This window comes from Arvicola amphibius, chromosome 3 (genome assembly GCF_903992535.2).
Source record: "Arvicola amphibius chromosome 3, mArvAmp1.2, whole genome shotgun sequence".
In the NCBI taxonomy this organism is placed as follows: domain Eukaryota; kingdom Metazoa; phylum Chordata; class Mammalia; order Rodentia; family Cricetidae; genus Arvicola; species Arvicola amphibius.
The window spans coordinates 185,314,515-185,340,461 of NC_052049.1; the positions used below are offsets into that span (position 1 = coordinate 185,314,515).

At 46.2% G+C, this 25,947-nt stretch overlaps 1 protein-coding gene across 1 annotated transcript in view; it reads right to left on the minus strand.

Annotated features, from left to right (window-relative positions):
* Positions 1–23,936, minus strand: part of Scn11a (sodium voltage-gated channel alpha subunit 11) — a 73,121-nt gene extending 49,185 nt beyond the window's left edge. Inside the window, exons 1-10 of the mRNA XM_038322442.1 lie at positions 23,673–23,936; positions 19,557–19,675; positions 16,376–16,468; positions 13,721–13,849; positions 10,743–10,837; positions 8,549–8,722; positions 7,761–7,827; positions 5,618–5,759; positions 4,569–4,766; positions 3,341–3,514 (exon numbers count right to left, since the gene is read on the minus strand). Of these exons, the coding sequence (XP_038178370.1) occupies positions 3,341–3,514; positions 4,569–4,766; positions 5,618–5,759; positions 7,761–7,827; positions 8,549–8,722; positions 10,743–10,837; positions 13,721–13,849; positions 16,376–16,468; positions 19,557–19,675; positions 23,673–23,936 (1,455 nt within the window). The remainder of the gene's footprint in view (positions 1–3,340; positions 3,515–4,568; positions 4,767–5,617; positions 5,760–7,760; positions 7,828–8,548; positions 8,723–10,742; positions 10,838–13,720; positions 13,850–16,375; positions 16,469–19,556; positions 19,676–23,672) is intronic.
* Between the last annotated feature and the right edge of the window lie 2,011 nt (positions 23,937–25,947).

The following is a 25,947-nucleotide window of genomic DNA, read 5'->3' on the forward strand; positions in this document are numbered from 1 at the left end:
AATCAGGTTTGATCAAGGAAGACCCCCCCCCCCCAAAGAATCTCCAATAGGAGTGAAAAACCCAGATGTCAGAGTTCTACATCCAGAACAGATTCAAGACTGCTGCCGAAAATGACCAAGCCTCACAGAATACTCCAGTCAGGACTTGATCACAATTCTAAATTTTCTTTAGGTCCCCATAAGATTATCAGTGTCCCCAATCAGCAGGAAGTAGCCTGGAAAACTACACCCACATTCCCAAAAAATGGACTATGGATATTTGCCTTTGTTTAGAATGTTAGTTACAAGCTGTTATGGATAATGGTCAGGAGAAAAACTAAACAAAGGAGATTTGATTCCGAGTTCTTGTTTTTGTGTTTTAAGGAGAGGAGTGCTGTGGGACAATGGTCTGTACCCTATCAGTTGTATTTTAAATAAATGCTGATTGCCAGTAGCCAGGCAGGAAGTATAAGCAGGAGCAACCAGGCAGGAAGTAGAGGTGGGGCAATGAGAACAGGAGAATTTTGGAGAAGAGGAGACGGTCAGTCTGCAGTCGTCATCCTGGCAGAGAGGAAGCAAGACGTGACTGCCTCATCAAAAAAGGTACCAAGCCACATGGCTAACACAGACAAGAGTTATGGGTTAATATAAGTAATAAGAGTTAATAAAAAGCCTAAGCTAGCCAGGCAGTGGTGGTGCACGCCTTTAATCCCAGCACTCGGGAGGCAGAGGCAGGCAGATCTCTGAGTTTGAGGCAAGCCTGGTCTACAAGAGCTAGTTCCAGAACAAGCTCTAGAAACTACAGGGAAACCCTGTCTCGAAAAACCAAAAAAAAAAAAAGCCTGAGCTAATAGGCCCATCAGTTCATAATTAATGCAGACCTCTGTGTGTTTATTTGGGACTGAACGATTGTGGGACTGGGTAGGACAGAAACCTTGGTCAACAGATATCTGTTCTTAGTGTATATAATTTTGTATTGGGTTTGGAACTCTCTTATTTAGACAAAAGGGGATGATGGGGAACCTCCTTCAGCCAATGACCTTTAAGAGGCTGGACCAGGTTAGGGCGTGACTCAGGGTACCAAAAAGCCACAGTCCCACCAAGCTTGATCTCTTCTTCCCACAAGCCACACCTGGATGGTGAATCCCATTTCTATTTCTTTGCTGTGATCTGTGAGTTCCCTTTTAACAAAGAAAAACCTTAGAATACTCTATTTGGAGTTATCTTGGGATTATTTGCATCGTGTTCCCCCCATTTCATGTGTTCTGCATCATAAAGTCAAGTCATAGACGGTCTAAATAAGTTACACAATGAAAAACAAGACTTAAATAATAACATGTGTTTGATGATTAAGGTTTATAAATTCCTAAGGATATAGTGGTCTATTCGTACTAACAAAAACTGATTTAAAGATGCATATCTAACCTGTCTTTGTTAATTTGGTAAGTTTTAGCCATTTGTAGAAACTGAGCCATATAAAAAATTGTGACGTAAGAGTAAGCAATGAAAGACCAGGAAAACGAGGTTCCCAGTCTCTCTGGGAACTGTGCCTATGAATTAAAATTTATTTCGATGCTAAAAGTTCTTCAGTTCAAGACTGTAATTTTTGAGACTCAAAACCTTAACAGGGATAAAATTACAAAATATTCTAATTCTTATAAACGCTGCTAACTTATTGTAAATTGTTAAAAATAATTAAGACATAAAAATTAATGATCTGTCACCTCGTGAAGTCCAGCCACTTGTACAAATGCATTCAACCTTACTAAGTAAAAATGATGATAATGTTAATGTAAAAACTTTTCCTTGCTAACTTTGACTCTTACAGTTGCCCCCATAGCTGTACAGCTCCCAGCTCCTGACGTAGGTCAGGGATCTACGCCACCTGCTATGTTTTACTGTGGCCCCTGGATGCTCTCTGACTGATACCAGTCCCTGATAATGGCCCCCACGTGGACAGTGTGAAGCAACTAAAAGGAGATCAGTGCCCCCAAGCTGCTGGGGACAGTTCAAGTGATCTCTGAGCGGGGTCTGATGGGACATGGGCCATCCAACTCATCCTCTGTGCCACTCTGGGGATTGTTTTCAGAACTAAACAACTGAACCAAAACCCTCTTTACATCAACAGACCTCTGACCCACAAGCCGTCTGCTTAGCCTTCAGGACCAACTGGACTCTGGCTGCTGTGGTACTCCAAGGCTAGCACTGACCCTGCTGAGGATGGGACGGGTGCCCTCCTCCATGAAGCATCTGCACCAACAGATCCTAACCGTTTGAGATGGGGCACAAGGACCAGACAGAAATTCAGCCACAAGCCTCCTCCTCTGTGCGAGCTTCGGGTCCCTCCCACTCTGGCTCCGCCTTTCCATATCTTTCTCCTTATTATCCCCACACTTACATTTTCACCCTGTCCTTTAAATGTTTTACTTACTGAACGTCCCCTAGACCCAAACAAAATGTTCCACATAATGGTTCCCAACGGCTCCATTTGTTCCTGATACATCTGAGGAAAGGAAGCCATGGAGAACTCTGGCTGCAGAGTTTAGAAGCCATGGAGAAGCTCTGGCTGCAGGGACCATCCTCCCTTTTACCTCAGCCCTGACTTCTCCTGCTCCCTCCCTTGGACGCTCTGCAGCTCCCTGCTGCTTCTGCTGGCTCACTCTGGTACTGCAGTCCTGGCAGTGAGCACCCTGAGCCTACTCTGTACCCACTTCCCAGCTCGCTCCCAGCTTGCTGGCTCTCCTACCTCTACCCCTCCCTCTCTCTCCATCTTCCTGGGCAATCGCTCAGTTTTTCTCTGTAACTTCATCCCCAGATGGTAGTCCTATTTTTGGAAGGTTAAGGACCCTCGGGAACATGGTGCCTCGCTGACTGACATAGGCCGCTGTGGGCTTTGAAAGTCACACCTCCTGTTCCAGTTTAGCTCTCTGCTTCTTGGTCATTCGCCACGTGACCAGTCACCATGCTGCCTCAGTCTCTTGCTCACATAGTCTGAGCCGATCTTGAAGCCATGCCTTGCCTGCCAGGTAGGACGGAGTGCCCTAAAACTGTGGTCCAAGACACACCTTCCGTCCCTGAAGTTGCTCTATCAGGAATTTTGTCACCGTGACAGCAAATGTAACTCTCACACACACAGTGACTGCTCACACAGATATTTATAAATGTGTACTGGAATCACGGCACAGATGAAGGAGGGTGCGCCCGAGTGCACAGAGAAATGACAGGCAAACAAAGAGAGGAATTCCTTCACTGGACTGTCGGCAGATCCGTGGCCCTGCGTGCACGGGAGAACGGCTGATCCCTGGGCAGATCACAGCCCTGTGTGCCTGATAGAATGGCTGATCCCTGGGAGCCGACTTACGTTTTTAGCAGAATCATCCTCCGACTCCGACGCCGAGGCCCGGTCCCTCTTAGACCCTCTCATAAAGAAGGACTTTCTTGTCTTACTACTAAAAAACTTTTTCTTCTTTGGGGAAAAGGACGATGCTTGAAGGGAATTAAGTGAACTTCTGTCAATCCCCATGGCAACCAGAGCCTTTGAAAGAGAACAGAAGCAATTAATGAACAGATTATTCCCCCATGAACATGCAGATGACCTCAACCTCAGTGGGCTGTTCTCTCTCCCTTAATACTGAACCCTTCAGATTGCTCTTCGCCCTGTTTGAATGTGTTACCTGGGCTCTTAGTCATCCAGTGAGTGGCTCGGTTTTGCACAGCCTCACATTTGTCAAAGGCAGAGTTAACTCTTGCACAGTATCCCCATGAGCCCTAGGCTGTGCTAGGGGCGATACGTATTTATGCCTGAGGACACTAAGGTCTTACCAGGGGCTTCCATCTGACAAATCTGTATTATACAGACAATAACACAGAGTATAAAAATATGGCTCCTACCCTGGAAATCCTAGAACTGGAGTAGAGGGTGTAAGGTGCCAGGGAAACTTCATGGGGTGGCCTGGAGCTGTGGTGCGACCCAGGGAGGGAATAATGAGCCTGCCTCTAGTGGGAGAACCCAGCCCTCCAGCATGAGGAAATAATGAGCCTGCCTCTTGTGGAAGAACCCAGCCCTCTACCATGCAAAGGTTCTGAAGACAAATATCTTCAGATTCATATAAGAAAGTTTGTAGCTGAGTGGTGGTGGCGCACGCCTTTAATCCCAGCACTTGGGAGGCAGAGGCAAGCGGATCTCTGTGAGTTTGAGGCCAGCCAGTTCCAGGACAGGCTCCAAAGCTACAGAGAAACCCTGTCTTGGAAAAACAACTAATTAATTAATTAATTTTAAAAAAATTTGCAACAGAGCCTGAATTTGCACATAAATAAATTACATTCTGTAACCAGTAATTCAGTGCGTGTTCTAGATGGTACAAGCTTCCAGAATTAAAAAAGCATCGAGACTACGTTCTCAAGAATCCTGTGTCCAGACCAGCTTAAGAATAACAGCAGCATAGCCAGCCTGCAAAGGGCTCAAATTCTCAGTAAAACACGGGGTACAGAAGGGCTGAAAACTGGCCCCAAGAGGCAGCCTTCAGCTTCCATCACACTGCATCTGGGTCCCTCTGACTCTACAGCCGGTCCCACAGTCTAAGCCCCACCTCTTTCTCCTCCCTTAACAGCTGCTGGGCTTCTTGAAACATCTTTTCCTTGGCCTCTGTCTCTGCGGCCACGTTCCTGTTCTGCTCTTCATACGCCATGGTGACCACGGCCAGGGTTAAGTTGAGCAGGTAGAAAGAACCCAGGAAGATGACCACCACAAAGAAGAAGACGAAGTAGATGCCAGAGGTCCGAAGGATCTGTGAGGGACAGAGCACAGCTCGTATCTGTTTTATCTCCCATAGCCCAGCACGATAAAACAGTCTCAGATAATCAGACATCCAGCAGGGGTGTCCAGCCGGTGGCCAGGACAGCTCTGAATGCGGCCTAAGACAAGATGGTGAACTTATTAAAATGTAAGCTATTTCGCAACATGATTTATTTCTTTATGTGTATGTCTATAAGGGTATGTGCCGTGTGTGTGTGTGTGTGTGTGTGTGTGTGTGTGTGTGTGTGCACCAGAAAAGGGCATCCGGTCCCCTAGAACTGGAGTGATACGCAGTTGTGAGTTGTATGACAAGGCTGCTAGAAACTGAGCTTAAGAGGGACCAGTGCTCTTAGCTGTTGCGCCATCTCTCCAGCCCCAAATGCGTGGTATGTAAAAGAAATATATGTATGGTCTACAACCTGCAAGCGCAGCGTGGCCCTGCAACCTGCAAGTGCAGTGTGGCCCATGGTGACTCAGAGAAGTCACAAGGTTGGACACCCCTTCCAGCCTTCCAATCACACAGCCACTCCTAACGTCCTCTCTCACAGTGGAACTGCCTAGGCGGGGGAAATGCATGTAGAAAGAGATCTGTTTGTACGCTTCGGTCAAACACTTGCTTCATTGTCTAGGGGTTTTTAACGCTATTTCGGAAGCAGAATCCAGTTGTGCTAGATGACAAAGCGGGAGCGGGAAGGTAGGTTTGAAATAAATGATGCATGAGTTGTTAATCCAGGGGAGAGGTCAGGGTAGCACGAGGGAGAGAGAGAACATAAACAGGGTTGGTGATCCAGGGCAGAGGTCGGGATGGTGCAAGGGAGAGAGAGAGAGAAGGTAAACAGGAACCTGTCGGTACAGCTTCTCCCAGGAGTCCTGAGTCATGACCCGGAACATGGCGAGAAAAGACCAGCCGAAGTTGTCAAAGTTCGTGTAGTTATAGTCTGGGTTAAATGAGGTTTTGTTGCATGTAGAATCATTGGGACAGGAGCTAGATGTTGGAAACAAAGGAATAGAGAATAGGTTTTATTTCTCCCAGCCCAACTTTCCTGCCATGGCACCAACCTTCAGAGGGCCTTGGGCTCCCTCAAGAAAACAGGAAAAATGGCCACCTCACCACTCCCCCTGCCTGCTGAGTTTCCATGACGTCCCCTTGGGGTCTCTCATTGACCCTTCCAGTGGATTGATGAAGAAATCATATTAGCCAGGCTTTCACTGAAAGACTAAATGTGGACACAAGGCACAATAGCAATATAAAAGCCCATGTTACAGGAGCTGTGGGTATCAGCACAAGATGGGACCTGCCAACCTCCATCATGGAAACAGGAGGAGCTCAAGAGGCCCCGCCCTCTCCATGAGGGACTATTAACAGTTAGGGGTGACTGGAGAAGGGGCAGGCACCCCTTTCTTCAGTGGTGTAGCCGCTGGTAATATGCCAGTGCTCCACTAGAAAACCACACACCCGTGTTTGTGAAAGCAACCCTAATTAAACTGGGTGGGACACACACACGCGCACACACACATACACACACACGTACATATACACACATACATGCACATACACGTAAACACACACACGAACACACACAAGCATACACACATCACAAATGCAGGAGAGGGGGCATTTTTGGAAAGAAGACAGATTTCATCAGGAGGAATGGGAATAAGGAGGCCATGGGCAAAATCGCTAAAATTCATCATATACATGTACAAAACTGTCAAAACAAACTGAAAAGCAAAAATGAAATTAGGTGGAGGAACAGAAAAAGAATGAACTTTGGGACAATGGTGATTTTCGTGATTTAAAATAAAAATTCTGCAGCTTAAGGAAAAGTATACACACTGGTCATTAAGTCTCTCTCTCCTGTCCCTGGGTCCCACCCACTTAACTACAGGTGCCAGGAACAATTAGGTTTATAAGCTTCCAGTTTTCCATGAAGAGAGAAACACACACTTTTTATTTATTTATTCATTCATCCGCACATACCTTTTCTAACAAGCCCACAGAAGCATGACTTAACCACTCTTATGGAGCTGTCTCATGAAAGAGTAGCACCTACTCTCTTACAGATAAATACAGGGAGTATTTCTTTTGGTGTCTTATAGTTTTTCCATTTATTTAAATTCTCAGTCCCCTTTTAGAGACTTGCAGATCCATCCCCCAAATTTGAAGTATCATCAAATTTTCTGTACATTGCTTGTGAGCTACCAGCTCCACATAACTAGGGGGGAAATCCTCTATCAACACTTGGAAACAGTTTGTTGTTGTTCGTTGTTTTGGGTTTTTGTTTTGTTTCTCAAGGCAGGGTTTCTCTGTGGAGCCCTATCTGTCCTGGAACTCACTCTGTAGACCAGGCTGGCCTTGAACTCAAAGATCTGCCTGACTCTGCCTCTTGAATGCTGGAGTTAAAGGCGTGCACCACAACTGCCCAGTTAGAAACAGTTCTTATTTGAAGAACACAAGCCTAAGATTATGTAAGCCAGGCATGGCATCAGTGCCTGTAATCCCAGCTGTTTGGGAGGCAGAAGGATCCTAAGTTTGAGTGGTCTGTAATGAGACTTTGTCATTAAAAGCAAAAGGTAGGAGCCGAGAAAGATGGAGTTGAGGTTACTGGCTGCTCTTCCAGAGAACCAAGTTCCAGTCCCTGCACCTATGTGTCAGCACACAGCCTCCTGCAACTCCAGTCCCTGCACCTACGTGTCAGCACTCAGCCTCCTGCAACTCCAGTCCCAGGGAAGCTGCACCCCTCTTCTGGCATCTACAGATGCTAAATGCACATGGCACACAGACATGCATGCAAGCAAAGAATCAACACTCATAGAAATGAATAGAATTTTTAAAAATAATTTAAAACTAAAGAAAATTGATCAGTAAGCATGCTCAGTCCTCCCTGGGCACTCCCACCGGGCACAGTCATTACACGAAGACTGCACATATTCCGAAAGGTCTTGGGGTGGTCGACGTGGGAGGAGCGCGGTGGGGACCTCTTACCTGCTGCCGAACCAGGTGCCACACATGATGAAGTCGTCACTATTGTTTTCCTTTACAAAGCAGTCCTCTAAGAGATGAAAGTCATAGAATCAGATTAAGAAAAACAAAAAAGAAAGACTGACATAAAAAAGAATAGCAAATATATCTGAGTATTTTTCAAGCAGCTGACTTTAATCCTCTGAAATGACCAACATGGGCCTCCAGAGGGGAAGAAGGTCTTAGAAAGGGAAGAGGGCAAATGGAAAGAAGGTAGGAGAAACGTCCCTGTTCCGCATGTAACACACATCATCACCCCAAACAGACCAGAGGCCAGTCCTAGGGAAAAGCTGGGCAAGACTCAGCCGTGCCCAACATGAAGAGGATGCAGCTATGTGAAGTTCAAGACCAATCAAAACACAGTAAGTTTGACCTCAAGCCAGAGCAGGTGGGCACAGAAAAAGCACTGACATTGTAAAAATAATAAAATACTTGAAGTGGGGAGGGGTCTTATTCCCTTTGACCAAATGTCTGGTTCTCTTTAGCCAAATCCAGGCATTCTGCACTCACTCTGAAAACCATGATGAATCAGTGGACTGAGATCTAAAGAGCAAATAAAGCAGAAGTCTCTGCTCTTGTGGAGGTGAGTCTGAGATTTTTCCTTCTCCAAAGAAACTCAAAGAATGAGGGAATTCCCTTAAAAATATGTGGAAAGCTCGGGGTGGATAGACAGAATAACCAAACGGTATGAGTGGAGAGCTGATGAGGAGCAGTCAACCACACACAAACCAAAGGGTAGAGGGGGAACTCACTGTTGGCCGTAGGGTTAGGGCCACAGTTGGTCTTGACACATTTCTGGTTCAGAATCCCCATGAAGAGCTGCTGCCCCACCAGGGCAAAGATGCTGAGGCAGAAGAGCGTGAGGATCATGACATCCACCAGCTTCTTCACAGAGCGCAGCAGGGCCCCGACGATAACCTTCAGCCCTGAGGGGATGAGACATTTGGGGAGAAACACCCCTCAGTCCCTGGCTAGAAACAGGCAAGGGTGAAGGAGGGGTTAATGAAGGTCTCGGAGGCCATGTGGAGAGAGCCATGCTAAGCAATGCTGTCAACATCACCGTACGTGATCTCCAATTACACGGCGGAGCTATGGTAGCAAAGGCAAACAGAGGCGGCATAGACACCAACAGGACAGAACACAAGACCCGGAAATAAAGCCACACAGGTGCAGTCACCTAAATGTCGAAGACAAACATCAGAAAAGGAGTGTCTAACTTCAACAAATGATGCCGGGCAAACTGAAGGTCCACTTACAGGCTATCAAAACTTGATTGGTACTTCTGCACAAAAGTCTATTCAAAACGGGTTAGAGACCTTACCATAAGACCAGAATCTCTGAACCTGCTAGAGAAAAACGGGGGAAACCGGGCAGTGGTGGCGCACACCTTTAAGCCCAGAACTTGAGAGGCAGAGGCAGGCGGATCTCTGTGAATTTGAGGCCAGCCTGGTCTACATACTGAGTTCCAGGGCAGCCAGGACTGTTGTACAAAGAAATCCTATCTTGAAAAACAGAAGAAAAAAAGATAGAAAGAAAGAAAGAAAGAAAGAAAGAAAGAAAGAAAGAAAGAAAGAAAGAAAGAGAAAGAAAGAAGGAGGGAGGAAGGCAGGGAGGGAGGGAGGGAGAGAGGGAGGGAGGGAGAGAGGGAGGGAGGAAGGAAGGAAAAATGAGGGAGAAACAATTTCTGACGCAGGGGTAGGCAATGACGCTCAGGAAAAGATGCTGAAGGCTCGGGAGACAGTTCCAAGAACAGCAGCAAAGGAACAACCAACAAAACTGTAAGGAGACTCATAGACTGGGAGAAGACCTTTGCTGCTGCACAACCGCACAGGAACAGTATGAAGAAGCGAAGAACTTAAAAAATTAAGCACTAATAAAACAATTCAGTAACTAAGCGGGCAAATGAATTAAACAAGAAATTTTAAATTAAATTAAGTATATTTTAATTTCTCAACCCATACTTTAAAAATAGCAGTCATGGAATGATTTAATACAGTCTTAAACAGAAGAAGAACTAGAAAAGTTTCAGGTTATCAAGCCCCCTTTTCTCAAAACAAGCTGCTCTTTAAAATCACGTTTTCTGAGTGGGTCACCAAGAGAAGCGCATTTGGCCGTGTCTGATTCCAGTTGCCCTAACGGTCCAGGGAATTAAAAAGAAATCCCAGTGTCCTCAGTGACCACCTCAGAGGAGTTACACATGCTGGATTCTTCTGGTTGTGTGGTTCCTGCCACTCCAAGAACAAATGGCCAGCTTGTGTACAGAAGAATGCTCGGCATCCTTAACCATAAGGGAGATGCAAGCTAAAAACTCACAGAGAGAAAAATACTTTCTTGAGAGTGTCAAGGTATGAGTCACCAGCTGGAGGCTTTACTTCAGATTACTGCTACCGGATGGAGGGAGGAGGAGAAGAAGTCTGGAAGGACAGACGGGATGGGGGGGGGGGGGGGGAAGAAATGGGAAGGGAGGGGGAGGGAGGGAGAGAGGGAGAAAGGAGGAGCAAGGGAAGGAGTGAGAGAGGGGCTGGCAAGACTGGGTGTGGAGGGAGAAGGTATCCCTGTACATTGCTGGTGGGGTTATAAATCAATGCAGACGCTATAAAAATCAACATGGAGGACCCTCAAAGACTAAACGTAGAGCCACCAGAGGACCTCCTGGGTGTATGATCTCCGAAGTCAACATGCAGTAGAGGTGTCTGCACACCCAAGTGCATGGTGGTGTCACTCACAGTAGCAAAACCAGATAGATGGCTGTGAACCCACCCAATGGGGTGTGGCTGTGAACCACCCAATGGGGTGTGGCTGTGAATCCACCCAATGGGGATGGTTCGTCTGAAAAATCAAAAAGAGCTCCCACGCATGGAGCCATCTCTCTAGCCCCCCATTTGGAAATGTCTTATTAATATCAGAGAACATTTTAGCTCCGAGTCAGTCTTGAAAGTGGCTCACCTGAGACGACAGAAATTGCTTTCAGAGCTCTGAACACTCGGAAGGTACGGAGAGCCGATAGATTGACTTTGGTACCTGGAAAACAAGTTGCGATCCTAGGAGACAAAAGACAGGGAGAGTCCAGGTTGCTTAGTGCAGCTCCTACATCACGATTCCAAGAGGCCAGGGATTGGCAGCAGCTTTCTTCAATCTCTGTCCATCTTAGTTGTGAGACAGGATTTCTCACTGAGGGCTCACCGGTTAGGCTGGACTAGCTGATGGGCAAGCCCCAGGGGTCTGTCTGCCTCACAGAACTGGTGTGTACAGGCACATGCGGCCACAACCAGCTGCTTTCATGTGGGAGCATGGAATCAGTCTCAGGAGCACGGCAAGGACATTACCGACTGAGCCATCCTCCCTGCTCTGGAGCCCATGCTCTTAATCACTGAGTCGTGCTGTCAACAGCCAGGAGCACATAAGTGGTGATCTTCAAATGTGAAACTCTGAGATGAATAGCACTGCTCTAATGATTTCTGCCACTGAAATGGGGAAGACATAGGCAAATGCTAACCCCATTGCCTGTTATGTGCCAGGCAGTGAAATATTGTCACGCTGACTTGATTTTTTTTTTATTTTGTTGACTCCATCATTCAGATGTCAAGACGGTGCTTATTTCCAGGAAGAATTTCACCACTCACCTTGGGTCATCCACAACTGATTCAAAATGAGCCATGGAAGTTAGGGATGTGGTTCAGTGGTAAAGGTACCAGACATGCAAACTTAACAACCTGAGCTCAATGCCACATCAAAAACCAGATGCTGTGGCACACGTCTATCATCCCAGCATTCCTATAGCCATAAGGGAAGCAGAGACAGGAGGATCACTGAGAGGCTCGAAGATGCAGTGCAGCAGAAACAAGAGCAGCCCTCCTCAACAAGACAGAAGGTGAGAACAGGCTCCCAGCAGCTGTCCGTTCTGTAGTGTGAAAAGTTGGGGGGGCTGGAGGTCTAGGGAGGTGGCTTAGTGGCTACAATGCTTCCCTTGCAAGCAGGAGGACCAGGGTTTTGATCTCTGCTGGGTAGGTGTGGCGGTTTGAAAAAAAATGGTCTCCATAAGCTCACAGGAAGTGGCACTGTTAAGAGGTGTGACCTTGTTGGAGCAGGTGTGGTGCTGTTAGAGGAAGTGGGTGCTGTGGGATAATGCTTTTGTACACTGTAAAGATTTGTCACTCATATTGGTTTAATAAAACACTGATTGGCCAGTAGCCAGGCAGGAAGCCTAGGCGGAGCAATCAGACTATGAGAATTCTGGGAAAAGGAAAGGCAGAGTCAGTCACCAGCCAGATGCAAAGGAAGCAAGATGAGAATGCCTCGCTGATAAAAGGACCAAGCCATGTGGCTAAACATAAACAAGAATTATGGGTTAATTTAAGTTGCAAGAGCTAGTTAATAATAGGCATGAGCTAATAGGCCAAACAAGTTATAATTAATGTAAGAAGCCTCTGTGTGTTTCTTTGGGATGGAATGGCTATGGGACCAAGCAGAATAGAGCTTCCTCTACAAGTCTTTCTCAGTCTCTTCCTGCTGCCTATAGATCTGGATGTAGAACACTCAGATACCTCTCCACAACCATGTTGGCCCACATGCCACTATGCTTTTCACCCTGACTGGACCGAACGTCCCAATTAAATGTTTCCCCCTATAAGAGTTGCCATGCTTCTCAACAGAAATGAAATGGCTGAAAGATACTGAAGGAAATGTTCAACATCCTTAGTCATCAGAGAAATGCAAATCAAAACAATTCTGAAATTCCATCTTACACGTGTAACAATGGCCAAGATCAAAAACACTGATGACAACTTATGCAGGAGAGGTTGTGGGGAAAAGGGAACACTCCTGCATTGATAGTGGGAATGCAAGCTGATACAGCCTCTTTGGATGTCAGTGTGGTGATTTCTCAGAAAATTAGGAAACAAAATTCCTCAAGACCCAGTAATATCACTTTTGTATATATATCCAAAGGACGCTCAATCGTGCCACAAGTACATGTGCTCAACTATGTTCATAGAAGCATTGTTTGTCATAGCCAGAACCTGGAAACAACCTAAATGCCCCTCGACCAAAGAATAGATAAGAAAAATGTGGTACATTTACACAATGGAGTACTACACAGCAGAAAAAAAATAATGAAATCATGAATTTTGGAGGCAAATGGATGGAGCTAGAAAGCATCGTTTTAAGTGAGGTAACCCAGACCCAGAAAGACAATTTTCACATGTACTCACTGGTAAGTTATTTTTAAACATAAAGCAAAGAAAACCAGCCTACAAACCAATCACAATCCCAGAGAACCTAGACCCTAAGAGAGACATACATAGATCTAATCTACATGGAAAGTAGAAAAAGACAAGATCTCCTGAGTAAGTTGGGAGCATGGGGACTTTGGGAGAGGGTTGAAGGGAAGGGGAGCAGCAGGGAGGGGAGCAGAAAAAAATTAGAGCTCAATAAAAATCAATAAAAATAAATAATGAATTTAAAAATAAAAATTTGAAAAAAAAAGTTGCCATGCTCATAGTATCTCTTCACAGCAATAGAAACCCTAAGACAGTGGTAACCTGCCAACCATATTGTAACTGTCATTAATTCTCTCTTTCCCTCTGGACTGTGAGCTTCATGATGGTGAGGGCCACACTCTTAAGTTATATTGTGTTTTGTTTTTACAATCCTGTACTTATAGAGCCTGGCTTGTAAGAAGCCACGGTCGGTCAGTGAATGAGTGAGAACACGAGAGATGGGTGTGTGCCCGTAGGCCTCTGGCCGGTGTCTGCCTGGTGTTGTTCAGGATCAAACAGTGCTACCCCGAGAGACCCTCCCCCCCCCCCGCAACCTCAGGTCACCTTGGCCATTCTTGTGCATCTACACAGAGCCCCAGAGGAAGCTAAGGGACCTTGCTGCTCCTACCCCAAGTGTCTCCCACAAAAGTCGTCTAACACTCTTACGCTGTTCCAATGACAATGAAATCCAGCCAGTTCCATGGGTCTCGGAGGAAGGAAAACTCATCCAGGATGAAGCCTCTTGCCAATATTTTAATCACAGCCTCTAAAATGTAAATCCCAGTGAAGATGTATCTACAAAACAAATTGTTCATAAAAAGAAGGTATGCAATCAGTGAGGAGAAAAGAGAGGATCCACTTGGGATGTGGCTCGGCAGGCAGGGTGTTTACCTAGCCATGTATGAAGTCCTGAGTTTCACCCCCAGATCCACATAAACCAGGCTTGCTGTGCAGACCTGTAGTCCCAGCACTGGCGGGATGGGACAGAAACAGGAGGGTCAAAGGGGCTGGAGGGAAGCCCAGTGGTTAAGAGCACTGCTTGCTCTTCCAGAGGAACAGAGTTCTGTTCTCAGCAGCCACTTGGAGTCTGACAGCTGTCTATAACTCTAATTCTAGGGGATTCAATGCCCTCTTCTGGCCTCCAGCTGGTGCAGACATACATACAAGCAAAACACACATACACATAACATATATAAATAAAAATAAAGTACTCTAAATGCAGAAAAACAAGAGTTGAAAGCAAAGGATAGAAAATGATATACAGCACAAAGACTGTTAAGAAAGGTGAATCAGCCATGCCCAGTGTAAAGAAATTTTAAAAAAAAAAAATTTTCAAATAATCTCACTGTGTGACCAAGACTGGTCCTTTTGCCTCTGCAGAACTTCTCCCAAGTCCTGGGATGACAAACATGCGCTGTCAGGCCTCATCCCAGATAGAGAAGTGTTTTTAAAGATTTACTTTTATTTTATTTATGTGTATGTGTGCATGCATATGTGTGGGCATGTGCACATGAATGCAGATGCACTCAGAGGCCTGAAGAGTGGTCAGACCCCCCAGATCTGGAGCTATGTGTATAGTTGTGAGTCTAGTTATGTGTATAGTCTCTCCGATGTGGGTGCTGGGATCTGAACCTACTCTTCCTCAGAAGCAGAGTGCTCGTAACCACTCAACTTTCCCTCCAGTCCCCAAGAAATATATGTATTTTAAACACATATTTTTTTCAGATCAAGTCTCCATATGTAGTCCAGGCTTCCCTCCAATATGTGAGCGTCCTGTTCTGCCTCCTGGGTGCCAGGACCGCAGGCTTCTGTCACTGCTGCCTCCTGGGTGCCAGGACTGCAGGCTTCTGTCACTGCTGCCTCCTGGGTGCCAGGACCGCAGGCTTCTGTCACTGCTGCCTGGCTTAAAAAGGGAGCATGCTGACCACAGGAAAATGTGAATTTAAACCGCGATTTGATTGTTTCCTGTGCTGATGGTGGCAGAATGAACTGACACAAACTTTTCGGAAAATATTGCCAGCATATGACTATGTATTTGAATGCATTATAATGAATATTTGATCCAGGAAAGCCATTTCTAATCATCTATCCTGAAAAAAACAATAAAAGGTTTTTTTTTTCAAAAAGATGGCTGTGAAGATGCTAAAATACTAGAGCTTTTGAATGATTATAGTTTACCAAGTAAAATATCATATAGCCACAAAAATAGATCCTTACAATAGGTCTTTTCTTTGCAGGCACAAAGAAAATCATTTAAAATCTAGACACAAAAATGCATGTGTTCGGAGGTGAGGCATATGATCTAAATACATTCATGTATGAAATTACCAAAGAATAAATAATGAAAGTTTCTATGTGTTGTTTGTTACAAAATTTTTAATGTTACAAATATTTTTAATTCTTCTAAAGCCAATTTTTTTTTAATCTACAAAGATAAAATGGAGTCTGCCACCATTTATGCTGGGGAAGTAGGACCCACACTGCCACCCCAACTCCAATTTAAGACAGTCATTCTTAAAAGAAAGAATACATTGTTTTAAAATAAGAGTCTCACTGTAGCCCAGGCTGGCCTTAACTTCAATATATATCTGAGGATGGTCTTGAACTTCTGATCTTCCAGCCTTACCTCCCAAGTACTACGATCATATGAGCTGGGAGGAAACATACCTCCACCATACTGAGAGGCTGAGAGAGGTGGAACCAGCATTTAGGGCCACAGAAGCCACACCACTTAAAAAAAAAAAAAAAAAAAAAAAAAAAAAAAAAAAAAAAAAAAAAAAAAAAACTGCTCCTTGCCGGAAAAGGGTTTCAGATATACAAAAAGGACAGATTCAGATGTAAAAGACCTCTAAATGAGACACAGTGTGTTTTAAAAATGTACATGGGCTCAGGAAACAGAGAAAAAGAGTACAAACAGTCATAGGTTAAAGGAGTAAAGATAATAAAATAAATATTAAAAAGTAATAGAGTAAAAAAAAGCCATGTAAAGATGGAAAACACACAAAGATTCTGGATTGTGTATACCATTGTGTTTTCTTTGAATTTTTTGACTGTGAATGCACTAACTACAGAGAGACATTTCACTGTAGGGGCTGGTAAGCTATACCAACATATATATTTTAAAGGGACCTTGACTTTAAAATTTGAGTCTAATTTGGAGAAGAGGTTCTGCTTTTGTTTATGTCATGCTGGGGATGGACCCAAGGGCTTAGTGGTTTTGAGGCAAGCACTCTGCCAACTGAACACATCCCCAAGCCCTCAGCTAGACTTTAAAAAAAAAGAAAAAACTTTAGAATATGTGGGTGCAGGAACAATACTCACTCAGAAATTTCCATGTCTGAAATTCTGTCCCCAAAATTGGCCATGAACATACAGTTGACGACCACCGTGCAGATGATAAACACGCTGAAGAGTGTGATGCGTACTGATTAAGGCACATACCCTCTTGGATGATCCTGACCGTGGGATGGTGATGGGAGCCTCTGAGCTGCATGCATGCAAGCGCATCTAGTCTCTGTGAGAGTTGACGCCAAACAATGCAGGCCTCTCCCCATCTCTGGAGAAGATTCCCTGCCAAACAGCAGCCTTCTAATCTGGACGGCTACCCTCTCCTTCCACACATCTGGCTGATAGAGATGAAAAAAATAATAATCTGGCCCTAAACTGGAGTACATGTAGCTCAATTGGTAGAAGTCCTTACCCAACTTGCACGAGGCCCTGGCCTCGGTCCCCAGCATTGCATGAACCAGGCTCAGCAGCTCACACCTGTAATCCCAGCAGTATCAGTAATATAACGCCACCCTTGGGTCACAGAGAGTTTGAGGCCAGCCTGGCTATGTTGTAGTGAGGAGCTGTGGGCCAGATTCCCGCTGTCCTGCTCCCGCATGCTTAGCCTTACACGCGAAATAACAACACACAAACTGTATTCATTTAAATACTGCCTGGCCCACTATTTTCTGCCTCTTACTCACATCTTGACTAACCCATATCTAATAATCTATGTAACACCACGAGTGGTGTCTTACCAGAAAAGATTCAGCACGTCTGTCCTGGTGGCTGGCTCCATCGCATCTGTCTCCCTGAGGAGAGGCACTGCAGTCTGGCCCAGAGAGGTGAGGCATGGTGATTTATCTCACTTAGGAGAGGCGTGGCATCTGACTGAGCCATCTACCTCACTTCCTTCTTCCTGTTCTGTCTACTCCACCCACCTAAGTGCTGGCCAAGGCAGTTGCTTTATTAAAACAGAAGACCCTCCCACATCACTATGTGAGCCTCTGGTGCCACGTGTTCTAGGGACTCCCTCACAGAGAGGACTCAGGCTCACTTAGCTGGGACTGCAGACTTGCTCGGTACATCCTCATCCCATCTCCTGCAGTGCTGGAGGATAAAGCCCATAGTGTTCTGCATGCTAAGCAAGAAAGCGCTCTGTCTTGAGTACACTCCCAGCCTGCTCAGTGCTAAGCAAGCTGTCTGTCCCCTCCCCAATACACTCCCAACCTTCTTGGCCCTTCCTCTTTGCCAGCCTGCTTTCTTTCTTCCCTCTCTAGAGAGTTCTTCTCTGCTAAATCACTTAAATAAGAGTTTCTACCACAAACCCTGTTTCCAGGGGACCAGCATAAACACTTATTATCATTCTCGGCAGTATGCCTCTGTGTTCTGGTGCATGTTGGCCTTCCCTCTCATGGCTTAGCCTCTCACCAACCTCCACACAGGCAGAGTGCGTAATAATCCCCATATGTCTTTGCCCTTTAAATCTGTGGCTACTAGTTCTGCATCTTAAGAGCCCAGAAGATCATATGTGTTTATGAACTGAGCCACGGCTGGCTTCATGGGGTTAGAAATGTGGTTGAATGGCCAGCATAATCTCCCTAAGAGACAGAGGCCTCTCAATACACTGTTTTTGCCAGGGAGAAATGCAGGCTTAGCATTTAGATACTTAGAGGTATCTCTTGTTTGTGTATGCACAAGTATGTGAAGTGTGTGTGTGTAATGTATGTGTGTGTAATGTATGTGTGTAATGTATGTGTGTGTAATGTATATGCGTGTAATATGTGTGTGCAGTGTGTGTGTGTGTAATGTGTATGTATGTGTGTGCAGTTCAAATGTGGACAGGTGCACATTTGTGCTGACTTCAGGCATCTTCCTCAATAACTTCTCATCTTATACAATGAAGCAAGGTCTATCAATTGAACCCAGAGCTCACCCATTCAGCTAGTGTAGCTCCATATGTCGCTCTGGCGATCCCAAAGCTGGGATTATAGGCAGGTTATCATAGGTGCCCAGCATTAATGCGAGTGCTGTGGATCTGAATCCTGGTCCTCACACTCATGTAGCAAATGCTTGACCAGCTAGGCCATCTCCGCAGCCTGTAGGGGGGCACTAAGCCATCTCCCCAGCCTGTAGGGGGCACTAAGTCATCTCCCCAGCCTGAGGTAGGGTCCTTTAAAAAAGGAAGAAAGAAAGAAAGAAAGAAAGAAAGAAAGAAAGAAAGAAAGAAAGAAAGAAAGAAAGAAAGAAAACCTGGAAATAGGACTATCTATGTTAGAAAACATCTCCAAGATGTTTCAAACACTGTGCTGGTCCAGCAGGGTGCATCCTTCAGCACAGTGTGCTGATGTGGGATTCCCCTCTGTATGCTGTGAATATGTTTTATTAGCATTGGTTAATAAAGAAGCTGCTTTGGCCTGTGGCAGGGCAGAATATAGGTAGGCAGGAAAACTAAACTGAAGGCAGGGAGAAAGAATGCAGAGTGAGGCAGATACCATGTAACTGCCAAAGAAGAAGGACACCAAAATTTTACCAGTAAGCCACAACCTCGTGGTGATACACAAAATAATAAAAACGGGCTAATTTAAGATGTAAGAGCTAGCTAGAAATACGCCTGAGCCATTGGCCAAACAGTGTTGTGATTATTCAGGTCTGGGTGGCCAGGAAACATATGCAGCCTCCATTACAGTGTGCTGCACGGGCTGCCAGCGTACAGTTCTCACAGGGCGTCCTCTGAGATGCCTCTGCTCCTGGAAGCCGCTTTGATGCCTCACGAATTGTGCAGCATCTGCTTGTCCTGCTGCTTCTGTGCTCACTTAGAACCGAGAGCCTAAGGGTCTGTCTCCTGAAGCTGAGGCTCCCGGACCACAGACACTCACTCACACCGCCCCACGCAGTACCAGACGCACCGCAGTAGCACTGTGGAAGCAAGGACTGTTGGCTTCCTCTGAAACTGGAGCTGAAAGGAGGCTCGGTTGGTAGAGTGCTTGCCTGGTGTGTTGAAGCCCAGTAAGCCTGGTGTTCGGTTCCCAGCACTGCATAAACTGTGTGGAGGTGCATTCCTATAATCTCAGAATGTGGGAGAAGGGGCCAAAGATCAAAAGTTTGAGATCATCCTCTGCTGCTGCATAGGGATGAGACCCTGATTCAAATTAATAATAACAATAACAATAGTACACCCATGGATCCCTGGGGCTTGCATGTTTCCCACAGCCTGGACTTAGGAAAAGGATATGAATGGACAGAAATTCGAATCACTAAACTTCTGACAGGATTGAAAGGCCCCAAAATGAACAACGCCCGCTTGGCACTGAAGCGATATATCGTCCTCTTCTTGTTCAGCACCATGAATGTCTGTGAAAAAATCACAACACAGACATTAACATATGGACAGACAATATTCTCCAAGAACACATTTGGAGAGAATTCTAGGGCACCGCAGCCTGAGCCCTAGGTGTTTACTGCCAAGTCCGAAGACCTGAGTTCGATCCTGAGGACCCACATGATGGTAGGAAAGACCTGATTCTGGCAAGTTGTCCTCCAGCCTTCACACATATGCTAAGACATGCACTTGCATACAACACACACAGACCCACACACACATATACACTCACACACACTAAAATTAATTGATTGATTGATTGATTGATTGAACAAATAAATTTCCAGGGAGAATGCCAGTTGTGATGTAGCATGATGGATGATGTTGACTGTTGAGCTGACAGTATCTGGAATCATCTATGAGTTTCTGTGCATCTCTGAGAAGGGCTTTCTAGATTGTGTTAATTAAAGTGGGAAGACCCATCCTAGATGTGGGTGACGCGATCCCGTGGCCTGGGATCCTGACTGAGTGAGCAGAGCGGCAATTTTAGCCCCCACGTCCTCACTGTGAATGAGATATGACCAGCCACCTCACACTCCAGCCACCAGGACCACCTGGCCTCCCAGGCCGTAGTCCCACGGGGTGACGTCAAAAGAACCCTTCCTCCGTTAAGTTGCTTCCTGTCAGGTGTTTAGTGACAACCACAAGAAGAGTGGCTGCCACACAAAGGCCCTCGCTCTCTCATCCCTGACACAAGCAGGGCAGATCTGTCTGTGGTCCTCGCCTGAGGAAGGAGGTGGGTACTGTCCCTAGGCGTGGAGGCGCTGCCATCTGTCAGTGGTTGGGGCTCTGCTGGCTCTTACTGGGGAGATACACAGGTGCTAGACACGGGACAAACATGACACATGATGAGTCTCCACCTCTACAGAGCCCAGCGGGCTATCTTACTTTCCTTTCTGTTCCTCTGATAAGACCATTATCAAAAGCACCTTGGGAGTAAGGGGATTAAACATCAGAGTCACAGTCCGTCTTGACAGGAAGTCGGGGCAGGCACTCCAGGCAGGAAGCTGGAGGCAGGAACTGAAGCAGAAACCATGGAAGAACACTGTCTACTGGATTTGTTCTCCATGGCTTGCTCAGTTTGCTTTCTTATACAACCCAGGATGATCTACCCAGAATGGCACCTCCTGCTGTGAGCTGTGCCCTCCTGCACCAATCATTATTCAAGAAAACACCCCACAGATTTGCCTACAGGCATTTTCTCAACTAAATTTTCCTCTCCCCAGATGACCCTAGCCTGTATCAAGTTTACAACCAACCAGTGCACATATGGTGCTCAGCTCTTCCTAACTTGTGCTCCTGGGCTCCGGGAACAAAGCAGCCCTGGACACCAGCTCGTCACTCACTAGCTTCTGCCATCTGCCCCTAATTACCTTTTCTGTTTAACGGTAGACCTGCTTTCCTAGCTGTAGGGAGAGCAGCAGTCACAACAGCCTCACAGAGGGGGAGCCATCACTATCTTCTACTCCATTGCCCCCCTGGTTTTAGGGGAAACACCACCCATCCTCGTGGTCGAGCATGTTCTCAGATAAGAAGGACAAACCATGATGCCCAGGCCCTGAACTGGGAGAGTCAGAGAGTTCTGGCTCTACACCAGGTCATTCCGGCCACCACTCCCATCAGTGAGTGGCTGGGCCACTGATCTCGAAGCCATCTGTCTGCAAGAGAGCCTTTCTTATCCCACACAACAATATGAAACGGGCCATGGGGGTCCTTCAGTGCTAGGAGCCTATGAGTCCAAGACTTCTTAGAAGGGCCCTGTGCCTTCCTTTGAGTAAACTGAATTCCAGAGCAGAGAGTGGCCTTCTCTCTGAGGACAGTCACCCCTGACGACAGGGGGACCACACTGTCCTGCTCCTGTACACTTTGGCTGTCCTGAGGCTTCCTCTCGCTGCTTTAAATATTTTAGCTAATGGTGCATTTAACAACACTTGCCAGGGCTTTAACAACAGAAGGATAGGGTGCAACCTGCTTGCTGACCCACCTCCACCTCTTTCCTGTGGAGGAATCCCCAAAGGAGGAAGCAGGGACCTAAGTCGCCAAGAACTAAGTAACTCTTAAGATTATGTCCCCATTGTTGAACCTTATAAACATCGGGGTTCCTCGTCTTTAGGGTGGCGCCTCTCACATCAGTGTTGCGCACACATACCACCTGAGATGATAGGTGTGCGGGGCTCAAAACAAGCTCCTTGCCTTCCATTTCAAAGAGTAAGCCCAGGCTAAGAAGTGATGGCCCTAAACCCAGAGCCTGCCCCGCTCCATGAGGAGTCCGCAGCTCACAAAGTCATTGCCTGTTCTGTGGGCTTCCTACCCAGCTCCAAGGCAGAGAGAATTCTCCCAACCAACTCTCCTCCAACAACCATGCCTTCAAGAGGCACCTGGGTTTCTAGAGCATAATAAAAAAGAGAAATGAAGCCTTCTCTTTTTCTTGTCATCTCTCCATCCCTTCCACATGTACTCCCCATTTCTTCTAACCAGTTCATCTCCATCCCCATTGATCTGGCAAGTCTGATGTTTCAACTTAAACGACATACACCCAGGCAACCACTCTTCGAGAGGTCAGGTTTCCACTGGTGTTAGCAAAAGATGCTATTAGCACCATGGTCATTATACTAAAACTACCCCCAAGTTCCCATAATCCTCTGCTGGACCATACAAATGAGGACAGCAAGGTCTTCTGAGCCTTTTAAAAGAGAGAATCTGAATCCTGGCAGGGTGATGGCCTCACAGCCCAGGGTCCCAAGGAGCCAAGGAGAGCCCAGAATTCATATTTCCTCATTCTATAGTCATTCTACAATTTCCTGCGGGGGAAAAAAAAATACATCTAAGAGTGTAGAAGGAGCAGCGAGCTGTGTTCCTGCCACCCGGCTCCAGGCCACCTGGCTAGCTTATGCCCTGAAGGCTGGAAAGATGTCTCTGTATCTAAGAACATTGACGATTCTTCAAGAGGACCTGAGCTCAGTTGCCGGCACCCACATGGCAACTCATAACCATCTACAACTCCAGCTCAGAGCATTTTACCCCCTCTTCTGACTTCTGTGGGCACTGCACACACATGGTACATAGACACACATATATAGACACAACACCCAAGCACATAAATAAAAACTAATTTAGAAAAAGCAGAATTACATATAGGATGGAAGATGGCTCAGCAGGTAAAGGCTCTTGCCAAACCTGACAACCTGAGATTGATCCCAGAAAGCATATGGTAGGAGAGAGCCCACTCCCCAAACGCTGCTCCGTGACCTCCACACGTGTGCCATGGTACATGTGTACACACGCATTTACACAAAATAAAAAAGTAAATGTGACAAAATTAAAAAGCAGAACTATGTGCAGTAGATAAATCGTGGAGCCTCCATAGGGTCATCTGGGGCTTGTGTACAATTTGCGTGTGCCCACCTGATTACCACGCACGTCCTTCACTGACGGAGTGCATACTCCACATCAGTCCGTGTGACTTTCATTTTTCTCACCTAACAGTCTAGAAAGCCTACTGTCCAGCTGTTTTTAAGATGCCATTCTGAAAGGGGCATCCCTTCACAGGGCTGTTCATTGCTGATGTCAGCACAGTTTACAGTTTAGAAAGGGCTTTCACAGCTTGTCTTGCCCTGGGGTACGGACATCAGCCATTTGTTCCCATGTTAGAGGCAGGAAGTGTGGGTCTCGGTGACCATTTGTCTGGAGTCATGAAGCTAGTGGCCTGACCTCCCTTCCCTGTCTGCCACACTGGCCTATTTCCTGTGTTGACCTTTTAACCTTTCTGCCGACTAAGCCTCATCTCCCTCCCCAGGACAAGCGTTAGAGAAAGCAGATGAGACCACAAGTTGGTTCTCAGAGTTACAAAGACAAGGTGACAGCAAAGGAGAAGAGAGGAGCAGAGGTGCTGCCTGCCCCCCACACAGCCCAAGAACCAGTGTAGTTGTGAGCTCAGGGCAGGGACACCCTTTGTCCGTGAGGAAGTACCTTATGGTCTCTGTAGAACGGGTCCAGGTCTTCCAGAGGCTTTGCGATCAGATCACGAGGAATGTCGCCGTAAAGCTTAGGTAGCTTCCTGGAGGCCTTGAGGTCAAGCTGAGGCCGAGGCTGGGGCTCAGCTGTTGTATCTTTGCTCTTCCTCTTCTCCTTCTTGATGGCGATCCGCTTCTCTATGGCAGCCAGGGAGTCAGAGGTAAAGGGACGGAAATTCCTCTCATCTGGGAAGATCACCGGGTAGTACCTGTCCTCCATCTTCACCCTTGGGACAGAGATGTGCAGCAAAAACGGAGCTCTCAGGGTGGGGACAATGTCCTGGAGGTCTATAGATGCTGACGTGACAAGGGTTGGGTATTGGCTGTCTGTGGAGTAGACTGGAGAGGGCTACCATATGGACACAGTAGAAACATAGGGCATAAAATTAATTGATAGGGGACAAGAGGGAGAGACGAGGGTGCTTCATATTCTGTGTGTTTTTCATGTTGTAGAAAGGGTCCTGTGTGTACATCGCAAGCAGGTCCTCAAAAAAAGCAGCATGTGCTCTCAACCACAGAGCCATCCCTCCAGCCCCAGAGCCAGCATCTCGACGCACAAACACCTTCAATCAATAAAAGGATAGGGGAGATAAAAAGCACCAAACTGGAAGCAGAATCCATGTATGTCTGAGGGCCAGGAGGCCTACTCCAGCTGCAATAGCAGAGAGAAGCAGACCAGGGGCCCGGCGCTGTCAGAGCCCACAGCACAGGGCACTCCATCCCTTCGGAAAACACATGGCCTCTGAGAGCAGAACTGGAATTGCAGGCAGTGAAGCACACTGCCCGTGGAGTATCGGTACCACATGCTGTGATACCACACTCTTGAGGAACCCACAAGAAAAGAAGTAACTTACGTTGATTGAAAATGTATTCATCTCCTCAAAAGAAGTAACGAGGAGATGGATCTCAGTGTCACAAGGCTGATGGGCTGAGCCCACTCCCCCAGACCTGTATGCTGGAAGGAAAGAACCAACTCTAGTAAGTCCACACCATGCTGTGGAACACGGGTGGAGGGAGAGAGAGGTGTCGCGTGGTAAAATGTTGTAAGAGAGTAACAAGGAAATGTCTACAAATGCGGTCAGAAACCTCTTCAGCACTTCACAAGAGCCCAAGCCTCAGGTCCCATGCTTCAGAGATGACTATTCCTACAAAGACTCACACGAAAGTGGGGCTAGGGAGATGGCTCAGCGGTTAGGGGCTCTGACTGCTCTCTTCAAGAGGACCTGAGTTCAATTCCCAGCACCCACAAGATAACGATCATAATGATCCATATATCTAGTTGCAAGGGATTCAGCGCCCTCTTCTGGTCCCTGTGGGCACTTCAAGCATGTAGTGCACAGACATACATGTAGGCAGCACACCCATACACATAAAACAAAAGACTTTTAAAAATTAAAAATTTTTAAAGTAGGAAGTATATCCATTCCAACACAGCAATTGATCCAATGTTGGATTACCAATACAATGAAGCGGGGCAGCAGTGGCTCCAGGGGTTAGCAGTGCGAGCAACTGACCCAAGAGACGTTGCAATGGGTAAATGCTACATAAAGAATTCAAAACTATTAGTTTTTTAGAGATCACTGAATTGTAAGAAAATAGTGGGACAAACTAAGAGAGACGAAATAGGAGAGAAATTCAATAAAAGATTTTTTTTTTCAAAAAGCAAAAGCAAGTCTTGGGAATGAAATGCTCATTGAGCCAGTAAAAATATCTGAGCAGAAAGCCCCACTCCCTCTGGGACCAGCTCAAGCATAAGAGAGCCTCGGGACTTGAGCACAAGTGAGGAGCTAGAACGGTAGATAGTGATAAAGAAAAAAACCTGAGAAATTATGAATGGAACACACAGAACTCTGGAGGGTAAAGGTAAAAAACCAGGAGTTCAACGTCATTCTGGGCTACACAGTGAGTTTGAGGCCAGCCTGGGTTACATGACATTCAGTCTCAAAAAATCGAAGACCTAATTTACATATTATTGTGCTAAAGACACAGAAAAGTGTTTAGGGAAATGGTGTCAAAAAAAAAACCCTCCCAAGTCTTGGGAAAGATATGGACATACATGTATAGGAGGCGTCATGACCAGATAAGAGTTTCCCCCCACCATATTATAGCTACACACAACAAAGAACAGAGGGAGAAATGGGGCCCTTCTGAAAAAGACTCCAGTATCTCAGAAAATAATATCAAGAAGTGAGAACTGGGATTATATCACACTGAAAAGTATCTTATAATGG